Source organism: Myxine glutinosa, chromosome 14 (assembly GCF_964187855.1).
Source record: "Myxine glutinosa chromosome 14, kmMyxGlut1.1, whole genome shotgun sequence".
In the NCBI taxonomy this organism is placed as follows: domain Eukaryota; kingdom Metazoa; phylum Chordata; class Myxini; order Myxiniformes; family Myxinidae; genus Myxine; species Myxine glutinosa.
In genome coordinates, this window is record NC_136274.1 from 40,339,691 (window position 1) to 40,366,016 (window position 26,326).

General features: G+C 46.2%; 1 protein-coding gene across 1 annotated transcript in view; it reads left to right on the forward strand.

The window, feature by feature from the left end:
* LOC137440023 (LIM/homeobox protein Lhx5-like) overlaps window positions 1-26,326 on the forward strand; it is an 80,664-nt gene that overhangs the window by 38,545 nt on the left and 15,793 nt on the right. Inside the window, exon 4 of the mRNA XM_068136378.2 lies at window positions 13,205-13,370. Within this exon, the coding sequence (XP_067992479.2) occupies window positions 13,205-13,370 (166 nt within the window). The remainder of the gene's footprint in view (window positions 1-13,204; window positions 13,371-26,326) is intronic.

Below are 26,326 nucleotides of genomic sequence, written 5' to 3' on the forward strand. Positions count from 1 at the left end.
GCGCTATATAAACGCGCGCACAAAGCCCTTCGACAGGACTTATGCGACGAGGACTTATGTGACGAGGACTTATGCGACGTGACTGTACTAAAAGGACTCGTGAGGAAAGCGCATGGTAAAAAGGACTCGCTGGGGAAGGTTGGCTTTGTCAAGGACTGTCCAGGATTGACGCAACAGCGTGCATGATAAAGGCCTCACGAGGGAGGCGCATTGGAAAAGGACTGCAGCAGATAGGCGCTTTGAAAGAGCACGTATGCTGTTGAACTTGCACTGGGGAGCGCCTATTGAGCGGTATTGGGAGCACGTATAGCGCCAGTGCATCTAATACGTACGCGACCGTGGTCGCCAGTAACCGCCAGCCAGCCTTGCCTTTCTCCCAGTAATTGTCCGCTCCGCGTAAACGACCCGTGGGGGAGCTTCTGCTGCCCTGACCATCTGCTTTGCAGTACGAGTCGGGGACTGGAGCGACTGCCTGGACGCCATCATCCCTGGACCATCACCCTGACATTCTACATCCCCGTGTGAGTGTGTCTGAGAGTGAAACGGGCCCGTCTCCAGGGAATAAGTATAAGACTGTATAAGCTTCACTGTGTGTTCTTCTTCTTCTTCCTGTACACATTGTAAATAAACCAATCTGTTCTTCCTGTCTTTCCTGATTCGACCGTATCAGTCCTTTCCTCCATTGGGTAAGCGTGGCACGATTCGGAACCGCTCAGATCGGGTTTAGTTCCTGTTAACAGCTCGGATCATGGCTCGCTATCACTCGGCGTTTCCACTACAACCGTGATTCGGGCGGGGTTATTTCCTTGCTTCCTGGGAGGCGTTGGTAATTAGGTATTAGGAATTCGGCCTACGACCCTACTCAACGCTGACCGGAAGGGACGTCATAGCCCCGGATCACGTCGGCGAGTAAAAGACAAGGGGACTAATCCCCCCTTGGTAAGGGGAAAGGCCGACGTTGAGATCCGCAACATTTGGTGTTAGGGAAGTGGGATTGGACCCGAAGTGCACCTAACGCACTCAAAATTACGAGCGGCCGAAATTTAGTAACATCCAAATTAACATCGTGCCATGGATAGCCAAGATGGTCGGATGCCGGTGGGGGTAAATGAGGAGATAGAGGAGGAATTAGAAATAACCCAGGACCCCCGGGAAGAATTGGGAGAAATGGAGGACGTGATTGATGAGGGTGCGATGGCAGAGGTAGTAGGGGAAGAAAATGGCGGCGCCTCGCACATGGCGACGAGGGCTGCGCCCGCTGCACAAGTTTGTCCACACCAAGTATCTCCACACCAAGATAAGGTAGACATGCAAGTCTTCATGGCGCAATTTATGTCAGAAATGAAAAAAATGATGGGCGCCCAACAGAATGAAATAAATAAAGTAAATGGTAGGTTGGACGCCCAAAGTGATAAATCCACCCGCGAGCAAAAAGAAATGGGGGGCCAATTGAAGGAAATGGGTGGCCAAATGAAAGATGGGTTAAATAATTTGGAAAACAAAATGGGGGGTCAAATGAAGGAAATGGGGGGCCAAATGAAGGAAATTGGGGGCCAAATGAAGGAAATGGGGGGCCAATTGAAGGACGTGGGTGGCCAAATGAAAGAAATGAAAGAGGGGTTAGTGGGGTTGGAAAACAGGATGGCCACCCAGGAGAAACAAATGAAAGGAATGAAAGACAGGTTAAAAGGGTGTGGTAACAGAATAGGTGGCCAAATAAAAGAGATGGGGAAAGAAATAGATCGCAGGTCAGGCGGGAAGGTCGCATTGGTACGCGAAGGGGTAGCGCGACTTGAGGAACACGGGGAAAGCGAGGTTGAGCCAAGCACAGCCGGGTGGACCGGGGGTAGAAATCGCGACACGGGGTATGGAAAAGCCGATGGCCGCCGAAGTAGAAGAGAAAATTTTATTAGCTCTGGCGGTAGTCGAGGAAAAAGAAAATGAAATAATTATAATCAAAATTGGGGCCGAAGAGACGGCAGACTTAGAAAATATATCAGAGGAAGAAATGGAATATGTACAAAGTCTGCATTCGCATTGTGATGTCATGCTGCCTAACCAAAATGAAAGTTTGCAGATGCGGTTAGAGGAGAAAAGAATCCCGAAGGTGAGTAGGGCTGTGTATGGCACGAAAAGGTTTGGCGCGAAAAAAAAATTCGCACGCTTGGGATCGCGACGTCACCCGGGCGCTCGTGGAAGGTCCGTGGTGCGCTGTGTGAAAGCGAATGGCGCGCGTGTGAGAAAAAAGTGTGCACCGAAGCGCGAGTGTGCAACGGAAAAGTGTGAAACAGAGTGTGAAACCGAGAGTGAGAGTGAGTGCACAACGGAGTGTATGTGTGAGGAGTGTGACACAGAGTGTGAGATGGATGAAGAGAGTGTGCGAGGATGCACACCGGAGCGTGTTGTAGAGCGTGTGCGGGGATGCACACCAGAGCACGTGATTGGGTGTGCAGCAGGAGATTGCACACCCGTGGGTGGGTGTGCGCTGAGTGTGTGTGTGCAGGAGTGCACACCCGTGGGTGTTACAGAGGATGTAACAAGAGAGAGTGCACGAGAGGAATGCGTGGAAGAGAAGTGTGTAACGGAGTGTGTGAGTGGTATGAGTGCGCCAGGGTGTGCACGAGGATGTATGATACTGAAGTGTGTGAGCGGCGTGAGTGCGCCTGGGTGGTGTGCACGAGAAAGTGCAATGACAGAATTAAGGGAGTCTATGGGATGTGTGAGTATGGGAAGGGTCGCGTGGTGTAAGAATGCGACTCGAGCATCGACGCAGACCGGGGCAGCGTTTAGGCCGACGGATAGGCGACGCGAGCTCTAGGGGCGTTGTGCGCTTTGTGTGCTGCGGGGGCCGGCGGGGATCGTTGCCGCGGCGGCGTGCACGATTCGGGCCGGGCTCCGCCCTGTATGGTCGGTGCCGCGTCATAAAGGCGAACGGCACGGTTTTGAGGGGAGTAAGAAGAGGTCGGACCTTCGCCCCATAGCGGGCGCGGTGCTCCGACCCGGGGAGGTTGGGTCATCGTGCCGGAGACCGGAAGGCTCCGCGCAGAGATGGCACCTGGAACCTCGGCCCAAGTATGCCCAAATATGCCCAAGCACCCCAAGTATCCCCAGAATCGAAAATGCCGGACGGATCCAACCAACAAGAGACAGACCACCCGTATGCATTGCTCGGCTTTTCGAAGCCGAGCTGTGAAAATGCATTACCGCACCGAGAGGCTCCAGTATAGTGGACGGATGAGAATAGTGTTGGGAAATGGTACTCTGCGTGCAGGAATGGTAGCGTCACCATTCCTCATTGGGGCACATGAACTTTAGTTTATGGGGTTGGCAGTGAAAACTAGCCAGGGCCGGCTAGGATAATTGCTAGGGATTTAGAGAGATGACCATAGGAGACCAAGATTTAAGTAGTGACTTTTGTACAAGTAGTGGGGCCGTAGAGAGATTAGAAGGATGTTAATGATGAGGGAGTGCTTAGTGTAAGGGAAGACAGGGAAAGCACCAGTATTAGAGGGAAATAGTTAGTTAGATGATGCTGTGTGTATGAGCTTGAGAATGAGAATCTTTGTGATGAGCTTGAAATGAGGAATTGAATGAGAATCTTTGTTGGTGAACTTGGTGAATTGGTCGGGGATGACCAGAGAAGGTGTATGAATGGTGTATTGAGGATAAGTGTAAGTGTGTTGAGTGAATGACTTGCATGGGGTGCAAGTGAAGAACAGGTGTGTGGAATGCTTGGTGGGAGTAAATGGTGTGGTATCAGTGGTGTGGAGTGCATGGTGCGAAGGAGTGGATGGGGGAAGATGGACCCCTTCACGAATACCCAGGGAGGGTAGTTTAAAGTTAGGTAGAGGGAGTATGTAAATTGTTGGATATTAACACCTGTGGTGCGAGTAGTTGCAAAGAAGTGCTTTGAGGGGTGCATGAGTGAGTGGAATGGCTGGGCGTGTGGGCTTAATTGGTGAGTATGGTTAAATGGGCACTCCGCCACTGGTAGTCTGTCGGCCAGGTGAGGCCACAGGTAGGCTCTGGGAGCCAGGTAGAGTTCAGTGTAGTGTTCAGCGGGGCCCGAGGATCCGAGAAAAGGACCTGGGTAGCCCAATGCCAGAGAGGGCATCAGAGGGGTTAGAGAGCCAGGAGGGCTTTCCCCAGTTTAGGGTAGTCGCGGGAGCTAGGCAAGCTCGGGTGGCGACTTCAGTGGCGGAGGTGCGCAGGTAGGTAGACCTGCTGGTAGAGCCACACGACCCAGCCCCGAAATTGTGCGAAGGCACAGTATTAAAAAAATGGGGGAGTGAGACCACAAATTTGGGAGGCACTACAGGATGGTCAATGGGAATTGGTTTTTAGAACCACACAGTGTAAAGAGGCCAATTTATTGGCAGGGCAAGACCCCAGGTAGTGTAACAGAGTTAATGTTATTAGAGGATAGTTAGGATAAGAAGTCTCTTCGCACCATACACATCCACTCACCAAGGTGACAGGACTCCACACCAAGTTTTTGCAAATGTTTGGAATGAAAGACGCATCATGACGTGGGTGAGACATTGTGTGTAATTCCATCCCTTCCTTCTTGGGAGGGATTGGAAACGAATTTGGTTTAGGGGGAGATATGGGACAAGACGGTAGAGACGGAATTTGTAAAGTGTAAATATGGGGAAGGGCAAAGGTAGTGTAGGTTGACATGGGGTGTTACGTACGAGTCGGGACGAGCTTTCTCCGCTCGCTCTCCCGCGCTCCTCATGTTGCTTTACCTTGTGATTGCGTGTACCCTTGCGCCCTTGCCCCCGCTAAACTCTCTCTGCTTTGTCTTCCTCCCCACCCATGAACCCATATCTTTTGTTGAGGGGAGTGTGCAGGAACCCTGAGTGGTGCGGCTGCACTTTGCTCCACCTGTGCAGCTGCACTCTGCTAGCCGTTGCCTGCACCAGTACACCTATGGACCACACATTCTGTGGCCTGGCACCTTTGCTTGAGCAGACAATTGCTGCAAGTATTACCTTGCCCTGCAGACCATTGTTTTAAGTGGCATCAATGCCATGCAGTCGGACCACCTAAGTTGGCCCTGCTGGCCGAAATAAAAACGGACATGGTTTGTGCCTTTTTATTAATTCCTTTGGTGTGTCAGGAAAGAAGACTTCAAGTTTTGACGATGGCACACCGAAGACGAAGCAAGAAGATCCAGCGGCCCAGCAGCACAAGACATCATTGATTATTTTGAAATGTGATGATTGTGCAATTTTGAAATGTGATTGTGCATTTATTGATGATTGTGCATTTTTTTTGGTGCATATTGGTGTATGGTGTATTGGTGCAATGCATTCTGTGTTTCTCCTTTTCAAAATTTCTCTTCTTTCCCACAAAAGAACAGGTCCTCTGTTGTAGTATTGTAAATAATTAGTAGTCTTGTAAATAACATGCTCCCCACCGGCTTTATGTGTAGTTTGAGAATTATTTCCATAATTCGGTTAATTGTGGGCGTGAGTCTTTTAGTTAGTACACAACGCAGTAGGTGGGACATATCTAGTGTTTAAAACTGTCGCACACAGGGTGTTAGAGTAAATGTAGAGGGAAACTACACCTAAGTGTCACACTAATTAAAAAGTAGTCCTGACCCTTGCATCCGAACCGGTCGTACTCACTTGTGTGGGTTCGGCTCGGGCACGAGCCTGGCGAAGGAGGGGTGCAGTGTTGCGGTTCTCAGAAGTGTACATATTGATCATTAAAGGTTAAAGGATTGCCCCCATAGTTATTCCACAAGCAACACGTAGGCCACCGTAGAACATTAGTTATGTCATAGTATGTGTGTAGGATAAGGTCATTTCCATTAGTGATACCTGCGTTGTGTAAATTAAATAAGCTTAGGTCCCGTTCATTTTGCCTCCACCCTCCAAATCGACCTTTTTGGGCAGCATCCATCCCGCGCACCATTTTGGCTATGGCACCTCACCTTAGGATGCTCACTAATCGAGGGACACGAGGTAGGCCTGAGAGAGGGTGGAGCCGGCGTTGAGGTAGGGGAGCGGCAGCGAGACGGTAAGAGCCAACAACCAAGCAGGGCTCGGGTGAAATGGCGTGAGGGGCGTGGTAAGGGCGCGGCTGGCAAGTTCCAGAGGGTTCGCTGGGCGGCGCTATATAAATGCGCGCACAAAGCCCTTCGACAGGACTTATGCGACGAGGACTTATACGACGTGACTGTGCTAAAAGGACTCATGAGGAAAGCGCATGGTAAAAAGGACTCTCTGGGGAAGGTTGGCTTTATCAAGGACTGTCCAGGATTGACGCAACAGCGTGCATGATAAAGGCCTCGTGAGGGAAGCGCCTTGGAAGAGGACTACAGCGGATACGCGCTTTGAAAGAGCACGTATGCTATTGAACTTGCATTGGGGAGCGCCTATTGAGCGGTATTGGGAGCGCGTATAGCGCCAGTGCATCTAATACGTACGCGACCATGGTCGCTAGTAACCGCCAGCCAGCCTTGCCTTTCTCCCAGTAATTGTCCGCTCCACATAAACGACCCGCGGGGGAGCTTCTGCTGCCCTGACCATCTGCTTCACGGTACGAGTCGGGGACCGGAGCGACTGCCTGGACGCCATCATCCCTGGACCATCACCCTGACATTCTACATCCCCGTGTGAGTGTGTCTGAGAGTGAAACGGGCCCGTCCCAAGGGGATAAGTATAAGACTGTATAAGCTTCACTGTGTGTTCTTCTTCTTCTTCTTCTTCCTGTACACATTGTAAATAAACCAATCTGTTCTTCCTGTCTTTCCTGATTCGACCGTATCAGTCCTCTCCCCTCCATTGGGTAAGCGTGGCACGATTCGGAACCGCTCAGATTGGGTTTAGTTCCTGTTAACAGCTCGGATCACGGCTCGCTATCACTCAGTGTTTCCACTACAACCGTGATTCGGGCGGGGTTATTTCCTTGCTTCCTGGGAGGCGTTGGTAATTAGGTATTAGGAATTCGGCCTACGACCCTACTCAACGCTGACCGGAAGGAACGTCATGGCCCCGGATCACGTCGGCTAGTAAAAGACAAGGGGACTAATCCCCCCTAATATATATATATATATATACAGTCATGTGAAAAAGTAAGTACACCCCATGTAAAGTTTTGACTTTTTCAACATATTTCAACATACAGCTATTTGAACTTCATTTCAACAATATTGATAGATAAAGGTGACATAATATAACAAATATCATGAAACATTTACATTTTGTAGTCCATTGTATAATTTAAATAAACATAAATGCAAATTTCGCATGTGGAAAAAGTAAGTACACCCCTACATTTATCACGACTTCAAATACCTAAAATTAGAATCAGGTGCACGAGCTCAGGTACAAATGATTAGAACATCATTACAGAGGATCTTTTAGGAACCTGTCTTATTTAAACCTCAGACATTTCGTTTGGTTTGCTCTTTGTTGTTGAAGTGTGCGGTGTCACCATGCCCAAATCAAAAGAGCTCTCCGAGGCCTTCAGAAAGAAGGTTATAGATGCCTATGAGTCTGGGAAGGGATTTAAAAAGATCTCCAAACAATTTGAAATCAATCATTGGACTGTCCGGAAGATCATCTACAAGTGGAGGAGATTCCAAACAACTGCAAACTTGTTCAGGCCAGGCCGCACCAGCAAGTTCAGCCCGAGAGCAGACCGCAAGATGGTGAAAGAAGTTTATAAGAACCCCAGAATGTCATCACGGGACCTACAGGTAGCTCTTGCCACTGTTGATGTCAAAGTGCACGAGTCTACCATTAGAAAGAGGCTGCGCAAATTTGATCTACATGGGAGGTGTGCCAGGAGGAAACATTTGCTGTCCAGAAAGAACATCAGGTCAAGACTAAAGTTTGCCATTGAACACCTAGGAAAAGACCAGCACTTCTGGAACAATGTGCTCTGGACAGATGAGTCAAAGGTAGAGCTATTTGGCCACAGTACCAGAAGACATGTTTGGCGAAAACCAAAGACAGCATTTGCCCACAAGAACCTGATACCAACTGTAAAGCATGGTGGTGGAAATATTATGGTTTGGGGCAGATTTGCTGCATCAGGGCCTGGGCAGCTCACCATCTTAGAATCCACTATGAATTCTTCATTGTACGAGAGGGTACGAGAGTGCTTGAGGATAATGTGAGGCCATCTTTCGGCAAGTTGAAGCTCAACCGAAAGTGGACCTTGCAACATGACAATGACCCTAAACATACCTGTAAATACACCAAGGAATGGCTGAAAAGAAAGAAATGGAGGGTTCTGGAATGGCCAAGTCAAAGCCCGGATCTAAATCCCATCGAGATGTTGTGGGGGGATTTGAAACGAGCTGTGCATGCAAGAAACCCCTCAAACATCGCACAGCTGAAAGAATTCTGCATGGAGGAGTGGGCAAAAATTCCTCCCAGTCGATGTCAGAGACTGGTAGACAGTTATAAGAAACGCCTACTTGAGGTTGTTTCTGCCAAAAGGGGCAATACCACCTATGAGAGCCAAGGGTGTACTTACTTTTTCCACATGCGACATTTGCATTTATGTTTATTTAAATTATACAATGGACTACAAAATGTAAATGTTCCATGATATTTGTTCTATTATATCACCGTTATCAATATTGTTGAAATGAAGATCAAATAGCTGTATGTTGAAATATGTTGAAAAAGTCAAAACTTTACATGGGGTGTACTTACTTTTTCACGTGACTGTATATATATATATATACTGTATATATATATATATACATATATATATATATATATATATATATATATATATATATACATATATATATATATATATGTATGTATATATATATATATATATATATATATATATATATATATATATATATATATATATATATATATATATAGTGATATATATACATACATACATACACATATATATACAGTATATATATATATATATATATATAAATATATATATATATATATATATATATATATATATATATATATATATATATATATATATATATATATATATATATATATATATATATACAGTATATATATATATAAATATATATATATATATATATATATATATGTATGTCTATATATATATATTGTTACGGATCTCGAGCTCGTCGACGTACTAAGGGGGGATTAAGCCCTGCTCCCCCTTGAGCTTTGAGTCCACGAGGCCGCTACCCACTCTACACTCGTGGGGGCGGATTGCTGAGCAATTCCAGCCACCAAACCCGCAGCAAGCACGTGGAAGGGTTTCCGGTCACAACCCGGGTACCTTCGATACACATGCCGCCGCGAGGACGGGGGCTGGACCTCACACGAGTTACGCCGGTCTGATACGCCCGAGCAGTTTGCGTGTTGTGTAACTCGTGCCGTTAATTACTATGAACCCGATCGAGCGGTTTTATCTCGTGCAATGTGAGGCCAATGGTGAAGGGACAAAAACGGCCAAGTTGGAAACAAGCACAGGTTTATTCACAAATGTTCACTGGTGAGAGAAAAGGGACACAGAAGAGAAACTTAACAGTCCTTACTTACGTGACCCAGACAAGGGCCCTCTGACTCGTTCGGTGAAGAGGAGGAAGAAGAAGACGCGCACGAAGCGTGGCCGCTTAGTGCAGTTCACCCCAGAAGGCTCGTTTGGCGTTTCCCCTCGAGGATGTTCGCGGCAGGGACGTCGACCTCAGTCGTGCATGAACGGGAATCCACACAGCGTGTCCCGAAGTCAGCGAGGCAAAAGCGCAAGTGCAGGGAGTCCAGACAGGGAGATTGTCGGAGTACAGGGCCAACGAGAGAGATCGTCCTACGAGAGCCTGAATCCCAAGAGAGCGAGGGCAAAAGAGAGACCAGAGCCAGGGAGAACGGGGGGCAGCAGAGAGAGACCAGAGCCAGGGAGAACGGGAGGCAGCAGAGAGACCAGAGCCAGGGAGAACGGAGGGCAGCAGAGAGACCAGAGCCAGGGAGAATGGGGGGCAGCATAGAGAGAGTTTAGGGGGCCCAGGTCGGGTCTTATATCCCCCCGGAGCCCCACTATAATGTTCCACGGGCATCCAATGGCCGCCGGGGGTCACGTGTCGTGATAGCCCCTCATCAGTTACTCCCCTTAGTTCTCATTGGCCGCCGTTGCTGGCCACTCCCCTTTAGCTCTCATTGGCTGCTGTTGTTGGCCACTCCCCTTTAGCTCCCATTGGCTGTTTGCTGCTTACCAGCCACGCCCTCCGACTCCTCCCTCGGGCCTCCTCGACTTGTCCCAGGCCCACCACATAGCATTCCAGGCCCAATGAGGCCTACCCTTACTTACCTGCCTCAACGCATACTATCACACACACACACACACACACACACACACACACACACACGCACACATATATATATACATACACACACAGGGTGAGTCAAAAGTAGTGCCCGATTTCTGTTTATATATATATATATATATTTCTGTCAGTTGATTGTTTGTTTGCCATTTGTATTACAGTGTACAAGAAGGTAGAAATAAATGAATGACATGTTTATCTAACCATTTATTTGGGGGAAAATTATTACAGAAATGTACCAAGCTGTTTTACTTGCAATTTTCAAAGTGCCCTCTCTCGTGATTGATGCACAATTGCAGCCGAGCAGGCACAGAGTGTCGAGCACAGACTGTCACTCTTGGGTTCTCCGCAGCCCAGTAGACACAATTGTGTCTGTTAATTGTGCCGTTAAGCTTAAAACATGCCTCATCTGACCACCAGATGTTGTCTAGCATTGTGTCTTCTTCGTCAAGCTTAGCTAAGAACTCTTCGCAAAATTGAAGACGCCGGTCGTCATCTCCATCATGAAGGGCATGCAGTAAGCGTGGAATGTAAGGTTTCCAGTTTTTCTGGTGAAGGATACGGATAACACTTGATTGGCTCACTTCCAACTCTGCAGATAAACGGCGAGTTGATTTTTGCGGACTTTGTTCCAGTCTCCTGATGGCTTCTTCAGCCTTAGCTACATTCGTTGCCGTTTTCGGATGACCGGACTTTGCAGTGGCTACCGACCCTGTTGCTTCAAATTTCTCGACAATCAATCGTATGTTTCTTCCCTGGGGTGGGTTAATATCGAATTCCTGTGCCAAACGGCTTGCCGCCATCGTTGGTTGTTCATTACATTTGTAGTAATGTTTCACGGTCGCAATGCGTTGATTCATTGAAAGGTAATTCATGGTTCAATTTGGTGCAACTTCAGTAACTTTCCAAACTCTCAGCAATAACCTGCAAAACAAAAACAAAAATAAATAAACTAAGAAAATTAATAATCTGCAAGACAATTATTAACAACATGACATCCCAGAAAGAATCCGACAGCCGAAAAAATAGAAATCGGGCGCTGGCGCTACTTTTGATTCACCCTGTGTGTGTGTGTGTGTGTGTGTGTGTGTGTGTGTGTGTGTATATATGTGTATATATATATATATATATATATATATATATATATATATATATATATATAAATATATATATATATATATAATTATATATATATACATATATATATATATATACATACATACACACACAATTATTGAAGTTCTCTGACCAAGACCAACACTGTGATGATAACATCACAATGACATCATGACTACAAACCCAAAATGGCCTATTGCAGAGAAAAGATGTCAAGGTCAAATGGTGACCCCAGGCAGATGAAAGGCGAAGCTACCGAATCCTTTTTGCCCTTATTGGGGCTCATCAGGGCAAGACATCGCTGTTTCATTCACTTCGTGACTTTGAAGCCTTTCGGCTTGTATACTTGTTAATTTTACACCTTCAACTGTGATTGGTGAGGACTCCATATCTGGTATCTGAGGTATCTGTAACCAACAAGTGCCCTCTGCCACATGGACACATTGTCTTTCTCCCAGCCAATCACATCCATAAAGCGTCACCATTGTTGTAAGCAGTCAGGAGTTCTACAAATACGATTATTGAAGTTCTCCGACATGGACCAGCACCGTGGTGATACCATAAGTGTCTCTAGCAGTGCAAATATGTTTAACCATAACCATTGCAACCATGCAAGATGTCGGCCATTATAAAGCTTGCAGTGTTTTAGTGTGAGAAATCTCTGAGGATATCCCGAAGACCCAATAGCTCAGAGGGCTATCACCACGAAAGCGATGACGTTCTTGAGTTTGAGTCCCGGGTTGAGTCAGAATTTTTTCACACTAGCCTCACACAGGAATTCAAGCTTGTTTGTCAAATTTATATACGATATGAAGTGGGCACCCGACAATGACATTTTATCACACAAAGCCTGTTATTTCATGTTTGTTATTTTAAAATGTTTAAAAAAAACTATTTCGAAAAAATAAAAACTATCAAATATTACTCATCAATTTGAGTAGCAATTGACAGTTTTTATTGTGACATTGATCTTCTGCACTGAGGATGGTGCTTTGTTTCTGTCTACAGCTCTATATTGTCGCTGATGATTCGCCAATAAGCGATGAAACCGATCCGGCGACTGACGGGGCGTGTAGCATTGGGCTTCTCATGCATGTGCTACTTGTGAATGTCTGCAGCTGTAGAGGATCCCGGATAGGATTTGAAATGGCAAAGAGCCTACCTTATGTAACTTTTCTTGGTTGCCTTATATAGGTTTATTTGGCTAGAACAGCATGGGAGTTCATTTATTTGAAAATCCTAGCCACCTGGAGCTGGTTGGTTATTCCCTCCAATTACGGGTGAGAGACGTGATTGGGTCTTGTTCACATACATACATACATACATACATACATACATAGATACATGCATACAATCAAATCAGCCAGCTCTCTGGCTTAAGTGTGCTTCTCCCCAATGGTCAAATGGCACTTAAGTGCTGTGCTGCCTCTGCCCATGGGTGGATCTTTGTAGCATCAAAAACAGGGATTAATGGCAATGGCTCCTCCCACACATTTTCCATATGTAAAAGATGGCTCCTAATTCTTCAGCAAATCGTAAACACTACATTGATGATAATATCTTTATGTCATATACAATATTGTTCTAGCCACGTTTAAAGATCATAACCTCATTTTCTAACAATATATGTAATATATATGTATGTATATAGATATATATATATATATATATATATATATATAACCGTCGTTTTTTAAACAATATATTTAATATATATGTATATATATTACCGTTGTTTCCATGTTATGATGGCCAAACTGCAATGAGTTCACCGGACATGACTGGCAGGTGTGGTTCCAGAACCGCCGCTCCAAGGAGCGCAGAATGAAGCAGCTGAGCGCACTGGGCGGCCGGAGGGGTCACGGATTATTCCGGGGTGGAGCCCGACGGACGCGTCCCCTTGGGGGACGCTTGGATGATGGAGACCCGACTGCAGTAATGTCCTATTACTCTGGTAAATGACAACATGGCGAGAAACATTTACACCACAAATTCAATGTGCTCCAGGTGGGGAGATTGTTTAGTTGTGGTTTTGATGGTGGTAAAAATAGATGGAAACGGTTGTTGAATGTGTCCATTTTCATGGAAACCTTGTCCATTTTAAAACATGCTATGATGAGGTACATTAGGTCTCCTGGTTGTTCAAACATGTAACTCATAAGGTATGTTGAGATTTTAATTGAAGCGGCTGATTATTGTCATGGTCTATGTAGTACCGATGCAAACATGACTGAAATATTGACCCCACACTTGTATCCCTATGATATAGATTCATAATGTAAGTGATATATCTTACTATAATTAACCAAATGTCTGTCTGTCTGTCTGTCTGTTCCCAGGTACCGCAAAAACGGCTGAACCGATCGCAACTAAATTATGGGTGGGTAATCCTGGGATCCCCTGGAGTAAAAATAGCCCATATTGTTTTTCCTTCTTTTTTTTCCAATTTTCCAATTTTTCCAATTTCCAATTTCCAATTTTTCCAATTTTCCAGTTTTTCCAAACACGATGGAATAATATTTACCGATATGAACAGTGATGTGGCTTTTATTGAAATTCTACAAATACTGTTTAGATTTTGATGATTTGCGTGTGATATGATTTAACGGATGTTTATATAAATCGTTTAAAATAAAATAAATCCTTCAATTTCTGATATTTTGCCTTTGGGCCTCCCAATTGAAGCCCCGCCCATAGGGCGGGTACCGTTGCTAGTTAAGATAATGGAAGTATGTATTGCAACTTTGTCTCCACATTTTAATACCACACCGCCAGAACATCCTCCACAATTGTAAAAGCGATAAGCAAAATATAATCGATGAAACAAAACGTTTTATCGATGAAGATATGATAATTCAACAACCTGACATGCATACTCCATCAAGGATACATCCATACGAAAATTTACAAATATCTGCAAAACACACCCAACCACCCCAACAATGATGTCCCACAATGCAATTCAAGTCACAGCTTGAAATAATTTATTGTTTCCAAAGTCAAAGTTCTTCATTCATATAAATGTGAATTCAAACTCACCTTGTTATGGCAACTTGGGTATCAGCGATTCATACAGGCCCGCCAAACTAGGGAGGAAACAAACTAGTCGTGATTGATAAGGAGGTGAACTCATTGATGGCTCACACAGATGATACACGCTTTTTTGTATACAAGCTCGTGTAAGAGCTTACATTAATCACATAAAAACAAACTGACACAAAAAACATATGATCAACGGAGCAGGAGACAAGAGGGGGGGAGAGGGCAGCACAAAAGCACAACGGCAGAAGAGAGCAGGGACATCGGGAGATCTGTGGGAGGGAGAGGGCTTGGGGGGAGGAGGAATGGACAGAGGGGTGGGGGTGGGAGAGGTAAAAAAAAAAACACATGAACATACATACATATACATACATTGACGACAACAAAAAAACTTTCTGTTTGCTACTGAGGTAGATGTCGGTGTCCTTTATTAATTCGAGCATGCCAATTCCAAATCTGAAGTCAGAATTGATTCAGCACGTCAGGTTGTTTAGTTACAGAAAAAGGACATTTCTCAGGCATTGTTTATTTAAAAAAATCAAGCACATTGAACAACATAAACATGTTGTGTCCTTGAGTGGCCCAGTCTCCGAACCTGTTCACCAAGTGTTGTCTGTAACCATCCACAACTTTTTGTGATATCCTGCTCACACTAACTTGGAAAAAGGGGGCGCTTGGAAATGGAGTCATTTGGAGTATAAGAGATCATGAGTATGGGTGGGAAATGATCAGAGGTCATGGTGAACAGGTACCTTGAAGAAGCCCTGGAGGAAAGAATGGGACTAAACAGACTAGAGAAGTTGGATCCACAGGCATGCAAAAAGAGGAACACATGAGTGGAGGTGACCAGTGACCCTGGATTTTGGGAGCTTAACAAGAAGAGGGTTACTGGCAGACCATGTGTACACTTCAGAGACCTGGGAGGGACAAAGCCAACAGAGGACAGAGGCTGTAAGACCAAAACCGAGGCGGTAGAATACAGAGAGGCGACTGTACAAACGTATCTGTGATGTGAAAGTAACAGGCCGAGAGAATCAGCTTCGGCTTGGGAGATCCAAATAATTTTGTAGGCCTTCCTTTCATGGCACCAAGAAGAGCAAGGTGTAGGGCAGAGGAACAAGCCCAAAGGGGAGAGCAGTACTCCATCAAGCTGTAAATGAAGGGCTGGTATGTTGTCATAAGTTTAGATTTGTAAAGGAAAGACCGAGCACGGCGAAGGATGCCCAGTCAGCAGCTGGCTTTGGAGGCCATCTTGGAAATATGGTCTGGCTGATGGTTAAGTCCAAAAGTTTGAAAGTAGATATGAGGGTATGCCACATGGTCCTTTCTGGGAGACAGGGTGAGATTGTGGGATTTGTCACGGTTGAAAGACATATTCCAAGTGTTGGACCAGCTCCTAGTTCCATCAAGGTCTGCAGAGAGGGAAGAGGCTGCTGCCTGCATATCTGATTAGATGAGAAATGATATGGCAGAGGATGGAATCATCAGCAAAACTAGAACGGCACTCAGTGGAGAGCATACCTCCACCTAGTTGGCCATATCACTCAATGGTGAAGAATCACTTAACAAATAAATAATTCTCGTATCCGAATCCGTATTCAGATCTTCACAAAAATCGAATCGAATCGTCCTTGTCACACACACAACCGGTCCACCAAGTTTCGTCCAAATACATCCATACCTTTTTGAGATATCCTGCTATGTATCGTTTTGACCCGATCTCCCAATGGTGAAGAATCATTTAAAAAATTCTAGTAGCCGGATCCGAATCCGGATCTTCAGCAAAATCTAATCATTTCGTGCTTGTCACATACGTTACATCTCTGCCAAATTTCGTCCGAATCCGTCCACAACTTTGTGAGATATTTTGTTCACAAACAAACAAACAGACAGGGGTGAAAACATAACCTCCATCCACCCTTGGTGGAGGAGGTAAAGATCGGATTTTCCATGGAGTCAAAGATCATTGATGAATATGAGGAAAAGACTGGGCTCAAAAACACCGCCTTGGTGATAAGACAATTCAGTTGAGAGCTCCACGTTGACCACAGGAGTGGAGAAAGTCAGTGATCCATGAGAGGAGGTGGTCTTGGAGCCTTATGCAGATAGTTTGGAGATCAAGGCAGGGTGCCAGACTGTATCAAATGCTCGACATATGTCCAGAGAGAAGGCCCTGATCTCATGTCTGAGATTGAGGGCTTCCATTGAGGGCTTCCATTGAGGGCTTCCATTGAGGGAAGGTAGAAGCAGAATGTCCAGGGTAGAACTACTGGGTTTGACACCAAACTGATGATCTGTGATCAGGTCATTCGATAAAAGGAAGGATTTTATGAAAATTACAATGCTAGATTTCATGACCTTGCTTATAAATGGACGCAAGCTAATAGGCCCATGGTGAAGAGGCTCCATTTTTGCACCATGTTTGTGTATTGCAGTGATGTTGGCTAACTTCCATGCAAATGGACGCAAGATAAATTTATCATCTGACCCAGAGAGAAGGATCGAGAGAGATCGAGAAACAGAGCAGATAGAGCATGAGCAAGAGCAGCAGATCAGGTTTTTAGGATTCTGTCTGGGCCTGTTGCAGAATCGGAGTCAAGGTTTGTGAGAAACCTTCACTTTCTTAAGTGGGAAAGACAAAGTATCCAGGAGCAGTTTGGTAAAAAGAGGATAGGTTGGGTGTAGGGAGTGAGGGGCAGCTTGAGTGAACTGCCAGACTCTACGGCACTGAGGCATTAGTTGATAAATTTACCATTGCCATGTCCAGAAAGGACGTGCCATTGGTTGAAATCTGGGCCAGAAGGTTCACTGATTGGGTGAGGCACATGGAGTCATATAAGCCCTTTGTAGTGCTGCCATGACTGGTTGAAGAGGTACCGGCCCCCAGCCAATTTGCATGGTGAAAGTTGAAATCACCACGTATGAGGAAGAGAGAGTTAGGATGGGTGGTTTTAAGATGCTCCAGGTGGGCAGAGATGTTGTTAGGAGGAGGGTACAACACACAGACAAACAGGAGGTATTTGTGGAGGGGAAAGCACAGACAAAGGTACGGATGGGGGTTAGGAGGGGAAAACATAGTACACGGACAGTGGAAAATGAGTTCTTGACATGAAGTGCCTTTGTTTAAAATATTTCTCAGTGCAGTTTCTGGTCATGTTGCTCGGAGCGGGGTGGCAACGTCGAGCAGGGAAAGGGCAAGAAGGTATACTGTGGACCTCAAGGCGATAGAAACTAGTGGAGGAAATATTCTTAAGGAGGAGAAAGCCGTTCTTTGTAGAGGGAAGGAATATTTTTCGGAACTGCTAAATGTGGACAATGGAAGTGATGTAATAGGAGAGGTCAGCAAGGTGCCAGGGCCAGAAGGAGGCTTGGAGTGGGAAAAAGGTTGTGACATCTTTCGGCAAACCTTGTTGACCAGTGGTGATGATTAAGTGATTGAGGTACAAATAAGTGGATTCGTTTAGGCAGTTTGTTTGCAGATTATTTTGTAGTGATGTCAGACTCTGAGGAGGGATTTCCAGATGCAACGGTTGCATGACAGGAAAGTTTAAAAACTACAGGACTGAGGATAGACGTCCAATATCCAAGATGTTGATAGCTGCATGAATACAATGGGGCGGAATTGCGTGTAGACCCTTGGTGGTGGCATTGCATGTAGACCCTTGGTGGCGGCATTGCGTGTAGACCCTTGCTGGCAGCATTGCATGTAGACCCTTGGTGGCGGCATTGCATGCAGACCCTTGGTGGTGGAATTGCATGCAGACCCTTCGTGGTGGAATTGCATGTATACCCTTGGTGGCGGAATTGCGTGTAGACCCTTGGTGGCGGCATTGCGTGTCCACCCTTGGTGGGGGCATTGCGTGTAGACCCTTGGTGGCGGCATTGCGTGCAGACCCTTCGTGGCGGAATTGCATGTATACCCTTGGTGGTGGAATTGCGTGTAGACCCTTTTAGACGTACAGCAAGCATATCGTGCAGCACATATTGACCCCACGTTGTCAGGCTGTCAATTTGCCCTCCTGTATAAATGTGCTCCGCAATGATTGCGGTTAAAGTGCAGACTGTTGCCTTTTGAATAAGAAGTAGTGTTCTATTGCACAACAATGTGGATCAGCTAGTGTGTAAGTTTTTGGCAGGGCCTCAAATTTTCACTTATCGCTCAACCTTCCTGCTCCCGCTCACCCGATATGTCACCATGTGACCTTTTACCTCGACTGAAAACAAACAAACACGATGAAAAGTTATCTGCGTGATGAAACCAAGGACAATAAGATTCTGTCACAAAGGAGACGTTTGTTATTCTGAAGATCATCCATTGTTGTTTTCATCTATCGTAGGAATGCTGGGATCAGCTAGTTGAGCCATGATTTGGCAAGTTTAGAATGGTCGATATGATTAGTTCCTCAGGTATGGCATTTTACTGTTTTTGGATTGTCCTTCCGTCCGTCCGTCCGTCCGTCCGTCTAAACCTCGTTTTTCTCAACAACCACATGTCCGATTGAGACGAAACCTTCAGGGTAGGAGTGACACCCATGCAGAAGGTTTTTATGATAATTGTGACGTCATAGGTCACGTGGTTTGGCAGCCATCTTGGATAGAAAAACGAACCTTATCCGATCAACAAGAAACTTCACAAACGTGATCCCCCACCCATACATATGCAGAGTGATGGCATCCACCTGTTGTGGGACTATGCGGAGGCATATTGGTGACACAGTCGCATTTTTCTAGTTTAAATAAAATCTTGGAACTCAATTTCTCTACAGAAATCACGGTTCATGGGAAATAAATTTGTAATTTGTTCAGGGTGCCATTGGTAACTCGCATACTCTTCGCAAAAGACACCGTGGCATCTTTACACCGTGGCTTGTGAAGCACCAATCCTACAGTGGAGTTGAGAATCAAATCCAAACTAGACAGCTCAGAGGCTAGTGCACTACCAATACACCCGTCACATCCTGAAATCCCTCCATTTTTTACTCTGAAGGATTGAAACAACTAGCTGGTGCTGCGTGCAAGTCCAGTGGATCTCCCACACAAATCGTCAAAAATCTCCCGCACAAATGACAATCGTTTCCATGGTCACAACTTCTGAATCATCTCCATATTAGGTGAATCGCTTACACGATTTGTACTCGTACCTGCAATGTGGTGGGCATTTCCTTTATACGTAATTTGCTCCGCTAATTCGCTTCCAAATGTCAGTTGGACAAGCACTGCGGTTCGCTTGAAGTAGGTGCTACTTCCTCCTTGCGTGTTGACATCCTCGGTTGATGCATCAGCGTCGGAACGCCATATTGCACATCGACACACACCCTCAGGCCTCTTCTCACCTCTCTAAGGAAGATAGTGAAGACAATGTAGTTTTGTGTTACATTGGGTCATTTACTGCCACTGATTCATCAACTGCAGTAATTGTTTGACCATACGTACATCCAATCAGCACTTCATTTCGTAGAAACTACAATTACTTTACAATAAATCGAGCACGGGACAAGGAGTTTTAAAATAAGGGACAAGGAGTTTTAAAATAAGGGACAAACAAATGAATGTATCACATGAAATGGAACAACTTGCTAACTGCATCATGAAGCACTGCTTCGTGGTTGTTTGTTACCAACTACAAGGAAAAACAAGGAAATCTGATGCACGAAGCGGCCATTCGGCCCATCATGCCTGCGCTACACTGAGGTCAATGGCGCGCCATTGCAAACCCACACACTTCCCACCTAAAGCAAAGTTAGAAAGATGGCAAAACAATCCACCGGGAATGACCCAATATAAAATTTTGAGTTCAGTGTTTCTCCTGTTTTTCACCCCGTTTTGCTCCCCAACAGCTGGGGCATGAAACGAGGGTCAAATCCCCAAAAAATCATGGCATATTTAATGCGTCCCCATCGTTGATTGCAGATACTAAGCTTCATTTAAAACCTTTTAAAATGTGCCTATAATTGCATTTTCGGTATTTGACCTTTTGACAATGCTCCAGGAAGGGAGGGGGGGGGGAGGAATGGGGTTAATGGGGGTATAAAGTCAAAGGGAGGGATTAGGGATAACGTGAGATGTTGCTACACCACTTACACAAAGCCCTGGAGTGAAGAATGCGATTGAACCATCTCCACAAATAGTAGAAAAGAGGAACAGAAGAGTGGAGGTGTGCAGCGATCTTGGATTGTGGGCGTTTAACCCGGAGGGGGCAGGGGGTACTAGAAGAACATGTGCATCCTGGAGGAGCTTGGAAGGGTCGGAGAGCCGAGTGAGCAGAGAGAGTCTTTAAAAGGTCTTTCAAACAGCTGTTCACCACCATCTCTTATCTTCCCCCATCCAAAACCTTCAGCTCTTCTACTTCCTGGAAGTTCTAGCAGTGTCCATGTGTTTGACACCTCTCCCACCCCCACCGCCCCCCCCCACCCCCGCCTTCCCGTGCCTCCTCACCCCCAAGCCCTCTCCCTCCCACAGATCTTCCGATGTCCCTGTTCTCTGCTGTTGCACTTGTGTATTTCTTGTGTGTACATGTGTGTTGTACTGTTGTACTTGTGCTTCCCTCGCTCTCCCCATCTTGTCTCCCGCTCCCTTTATTGTATGTTTTTTTTTTGGATTGATGTCAGTCAGCTCTTACACGAGCCTCGATCTTGTATACAAAAAAAAGAAAAAAAGAAAGAAAAAAAAGAGATCGACCAAGGAGAGGCGGTTAAAAAACAGAGCGGACCCTTACCTCTCTGCAATACAACAAGACTTTATACTTCGGCCTCATCGCTGAAGAATCCACGAATGCCGAGAGCTTTAGATTCCACAGGATCGAGGAGAGACCTTGACAGAACCCATATCTCTATTCTTTCATTTTTACATACAGCTACCCCGTGCAGTTGAAGAAATCCAATCCGGTCGACCGTCGGATAGGAGTTCAACCCCTTTTACAACATCATGATGATTACATATTTGTGTGAAATTCGCCACTTGGCTCATACAACTCATAGACACCGTCCTCTCATAGATCGACCTCAGGCTTTTATGGTTTTTGATAGCAAGACACCAGCTCAGCATTATTCTGACACAGTAAGTGCCTGGTCGAAGATTTTCAGGTGCAGACAGAAGTGGGTCCAGTATTCCAAGAGACTGCCAACATTTCATGGCAAGTGACACTGCCGACGCGAGTAAACGTCAAACAATACGACTGTGGTTGGTGTGAAGGCCTAGTCACTGAGACAAAGCCTGGTTGCACCTTGCAATCATTCTAGAATTCCCAACCCGAGTTCCTTCCACTTCGAGAGCCTGTCCCCTACTCCCTTTGGATCCGAAGTTTGTCACTTGTCACATCAATGTGCACCCAGTCCTGTGTGAAGCGCTGGTCTTTCTGTCATGTGGTTGGCCCGTTATATTTGATGAATTGCTTTGACCATTCTCTCGGCAAAGGAGAGGGAAAGCCCTCAGCACGGATGCGCACTCTGGGGCAACCATGTGCTGATATCCATTTCTTTAAGGTCCGCCGTACTTGATGTGCTTCACGACATAAATACGGGCATCTTTTATAATTAAATTCTTCCCTTGCAGTCGCATTTTCTGGCCAAGCATCGATCACGACATTGCCTGGTGTTGGCTTAGCGGTTAGGGTGCCGGCTTGGGATCCTACGATCCTGGGTTTGAATCCCGGTCAATCGCTGAATTAACACCAGGGGGGGTGACTCAGCCTGTCATCCTTCTGAGGTCGGCAAATTGAGCACCAGTTCACTGGCAATTATTCCCTGCGTGTGTCGCAAGAGGCGACTAACAGGGTTGGCGGCAGGAAGGGCATCCGGCTGTAAAGCATTGCTTCAAAAAGGGGACCACTGTTCCCGAAAAAGGCCAACCCCCCCCCTCTGCGGGGGGGAAATGGCCTCTGAAGGTGGTTCATCGATCACGACATTGAACATATATGGTACAGACATGTGGGGAACAACAAAACGTCCATCTGGGGCCTACGCCAGCGCCTCGCCTGCGATTACCCTTGTCACCGACAGAAAAAGATTCACTTTGAATAATGGTCCATTTGATTTTCCTGACAATAGTTCCAAGCTTCACCAGTGCCGTCTTTGAGGAGTCCAGGCCATGAAATGCTATGAGGCATACTAAGGTTGCTCCACACCATCCGACGACTTTAAGGAGTCCAGGCCATCAAATGGTATGAGGCATACTAAGGTTGCTCCACACCATCCGACGACTTTAAGGAGTCCAGGCCATGAAATGGTATGAGGCATACTAAGGTTGCTCCACACCATCCGACGACTTTAAGGAGTCCAGGCCATGAAATGGTATGAGGCATACTAAGGTTGCTCCACACCATCCGACGACTTTAAGGAGTCTAGGCCATGAAATGGTATGAGGCATACTAAGGATGCTCCACACCATCCGACGACTTTAAGGAGTCCAGGCCATGAAATGGTATGAGGCATACTATGGTTGCTCCACACCATCCGACGACTTTAAGGAGTCCAGGCCATGAAATGGTATGAGGCATACTAAGGATGCTCCACACCATCCGACGACTTTAAGGAGTCCAGGCCATGAAATGGTATGAGGCATACTAAGGTTGCTCCATACCATCCGACGACTTTAAGGAGTCCAGGCCATGAAATGGTATTAGGCATACTAAGGTTTCTCCACACCATCCGACAACTTTTAGGAGTCCAGGCCATGAAATGCTATGAGGCATACTAAGGTTGCTCCATACCATCCGACGACTTTAAGGAGTCCAGGCCATGAAATGGTATGAGGCATACTAAGGTTGCTCCACACCATCCGACGACTTTAAGGAGTCCAGGCCATGAAATGCTATGAGGCATACTAAGGTTGCTCCATACCATCCGACGAATTTAAGGAGTCCAGGCCATGAAATGGTATGAGGCATACTAAGGTTGCTCCACACCATCCGACGACTTTAAGGAGTCCAGGCCATGAAATGGTATTAGGCATACTAAGGTTGCTCCACACCACCCAACGACTTAAAGGAGTCCAGGCCATGAAATGGTATTAGGCATACTAAGGTTTCTCCACACCATCCGACAACTTTTAGGAGTCCAGGCCATGAAATGGTATGAGGCATACTAAGGATGCTCCACACCATCCGACGACTTTAAGGAGTCCAGGCCATGAAATGGTATGAGGCATACTATGGTTGCTCCACACCATCCGACGACTTTAAGGAGTCCAGGCCATGAAATGGTATGAGGCATACTAAGGATGCTCCACACCATCCGACGACTTTAAGGAGTCCAGGCCATGAAATGGTATGAGGCATACTAAGGTTGCTCCACACCATCCGACGACTTTAAGGCGTCCAGGCCATGAAATGGTATGAGGCATACTAAGGTTGCTCCACACCATCCGACGACTTTGAATCCAGGTCATGAAATGGTATAAGGCATACCAAGGTTGCTCCACACCATCCGACGACTTTAAGGAGTCCAGGCCATGAAATGGTATGAGGCATACTAAGGTTGCTCCACACCATCCGACGACTTTTAGGAATTCAGGCCATGAAATGGTATTAGGCACACTAAGGATGCTCCACACCATCCGACGACTTTGAATCCAGGTCATGAAATGGTTTAAGGCATACCAAGGTTGCTCCACACCATCCGACGACTTTAAGGAGTCCAGGCCATGAAATGGTATGAGGCATACCAAGGTTGCTCCACACCATCTGACAACTTTGAGAAGTCCAGGCCATGAAATGGGATTAGGCATGCTAAGGTTGCTCCACATCATCCGACGACTTTTAGAAGTCCAGGCCATGAAATGGCACACTAAGGTTGCTCCCGACCATCCGACGACTTTGAGATGTCAAGGCCATGAAATGGTATTAGGCATACTCAGGTTGCTCCACACCATCCGATGACTGAGAAGCCCAGGCCATGAAATGGTATTAGGCATACGAAGGTTGCTCCACACCATCCGACGACTTTGAGAGGTCCAGGCCATGAAATGGTATTAGGCATACTAAGGTTGCTCCACACCAACCAACGACTTTGAGACGTCCAGGCCATGAAATGGTATTAGGCATACTAAGGTTGCTCCACACCATCCGACGACTTTGAGGAGTCCAGTCCATGAAATGGTATTAGGCATACTCAGGTTGCTCCACACCAACCAACGACTTTGAGAAGTCCAGGCCATGAAATGGTATTAGGCATACTAAGGTTGCTCCATACCAACCAACGACTTTGAGAAGTCCAGGCCATGAAATGGTATGAGGCATACCAAGGTTGCTCCACACCATCCGACCTCAAACCGCTTGACAGAGAAGGCGGTGGACATTTACGATTGGTCGATCCAAGATCAATAGGGTAAGTGTCGTTACAAAACTTGCTCATGCCCTGTTCAAGTCAGTTCATCCCGACCTCAAATCTCCATGAGATCACCTTCATCCCGACCTCAAAACTCCATTAGATCCCCTTCATCCCGACCTCAAATTTCCATGAGATCACCTTCATGCCGAACTAAAATTTCCATTCGACCACCTTCATCCCGAACTCAAATTTCCATGAGATCACCTTCATCCCGACCTCAAATCTCCATTAGATCACCTTCATCCCGACCTCAAATTTGCATGAGATCACCTTCATCCCGACCTCAAATCTCCATGAGATCACCTTCATCCCGACCTCAAATCTCCATTAGATCACCTTCATCCCGACCTCAAATCTCCATTCGATCACCTTCATCCCGACCTCAAATTTCCATGAGATCACCTTCATCCCGACCTCAAATCTCCATTAGACCACATTCATCCCGACCTCAAATCTCCATTCGATCACCTTCATCCCGACCTCAAATCTCCATTCGATCACCTTCATCCCGACCTCAAATCTCCATGAGATCACCTTCATCCCGCCCTCAAATCTCCATGAGATCACCTTCATCCCGACCTCAAATCTCCATTCGATCACCTTAATCCCGACCTCAAATCTCCATTCGATCACCTTCATCCCGACCTCAAATCTCCATGAGATCACCTTCATCCCGACCTCAAATTTCCAAGAGATCACCTTCAGCCCGACCTCAAATCTCCATTAGACCACCTTCATCCCGACCTCAAATCTCCATTAGACCACCCTCATCCCGACATCAAATCTCCAATAGATCCCCTTCATCCCGACCTCAAATCTCCATTGGACCACCTTCATCCCGACCTCAAATCTCCATTGTACCACCTTCATCCCGACATCAAATCTCCATTAGATCCCCTTCATCCCGACCTCAAATCTCCATTAGATCCCCTTCATCCCGACCTCAAATCTCCATAGACCACCTTCATCCCGACCTCAAATCTCCAAAAGACCACCTTCATCCCGACCTCAAATCTCCATTAGACCACCTTCATCCCAACCTCAAATTTCCATTAGACCACCTTCATCCCGACCTCAAATCTCCATTAGATCCCCTTCATCCCGACCTCAAATCTCCATGAGATCACCTTCATCCCGACCTCAAATCTCCATGAGATCACCTTCATCCCGACCTCAAATCTCCATGAGATCACCTTCATCCCGACCTCAAATCTCCATTAGATCCCCTTCATCCCGACCTCAAATCTCCATTAGACCACCTTCATCCCGACCTCAAATTTCCATGAGATCACTTTCATCCCGACCTCAAATTTCCATGAGATCACCTTCATCCCGACCTCAAATCTCCATGAGATCACCTTCATCCCGACCTCAAATCTCCATGAGATCACCTTCATCCCGACCTCAAATCTCCATGAGATCACCCTCATCCCGACGTCAAATCTCCATGAGATCACCTTCATCCCGACCTCAAATCTCCATGAGATCACCTTCATCCCGACCTCAAATCTCCATGAGATCACCTTCATCCCGACCTCAAATCTCC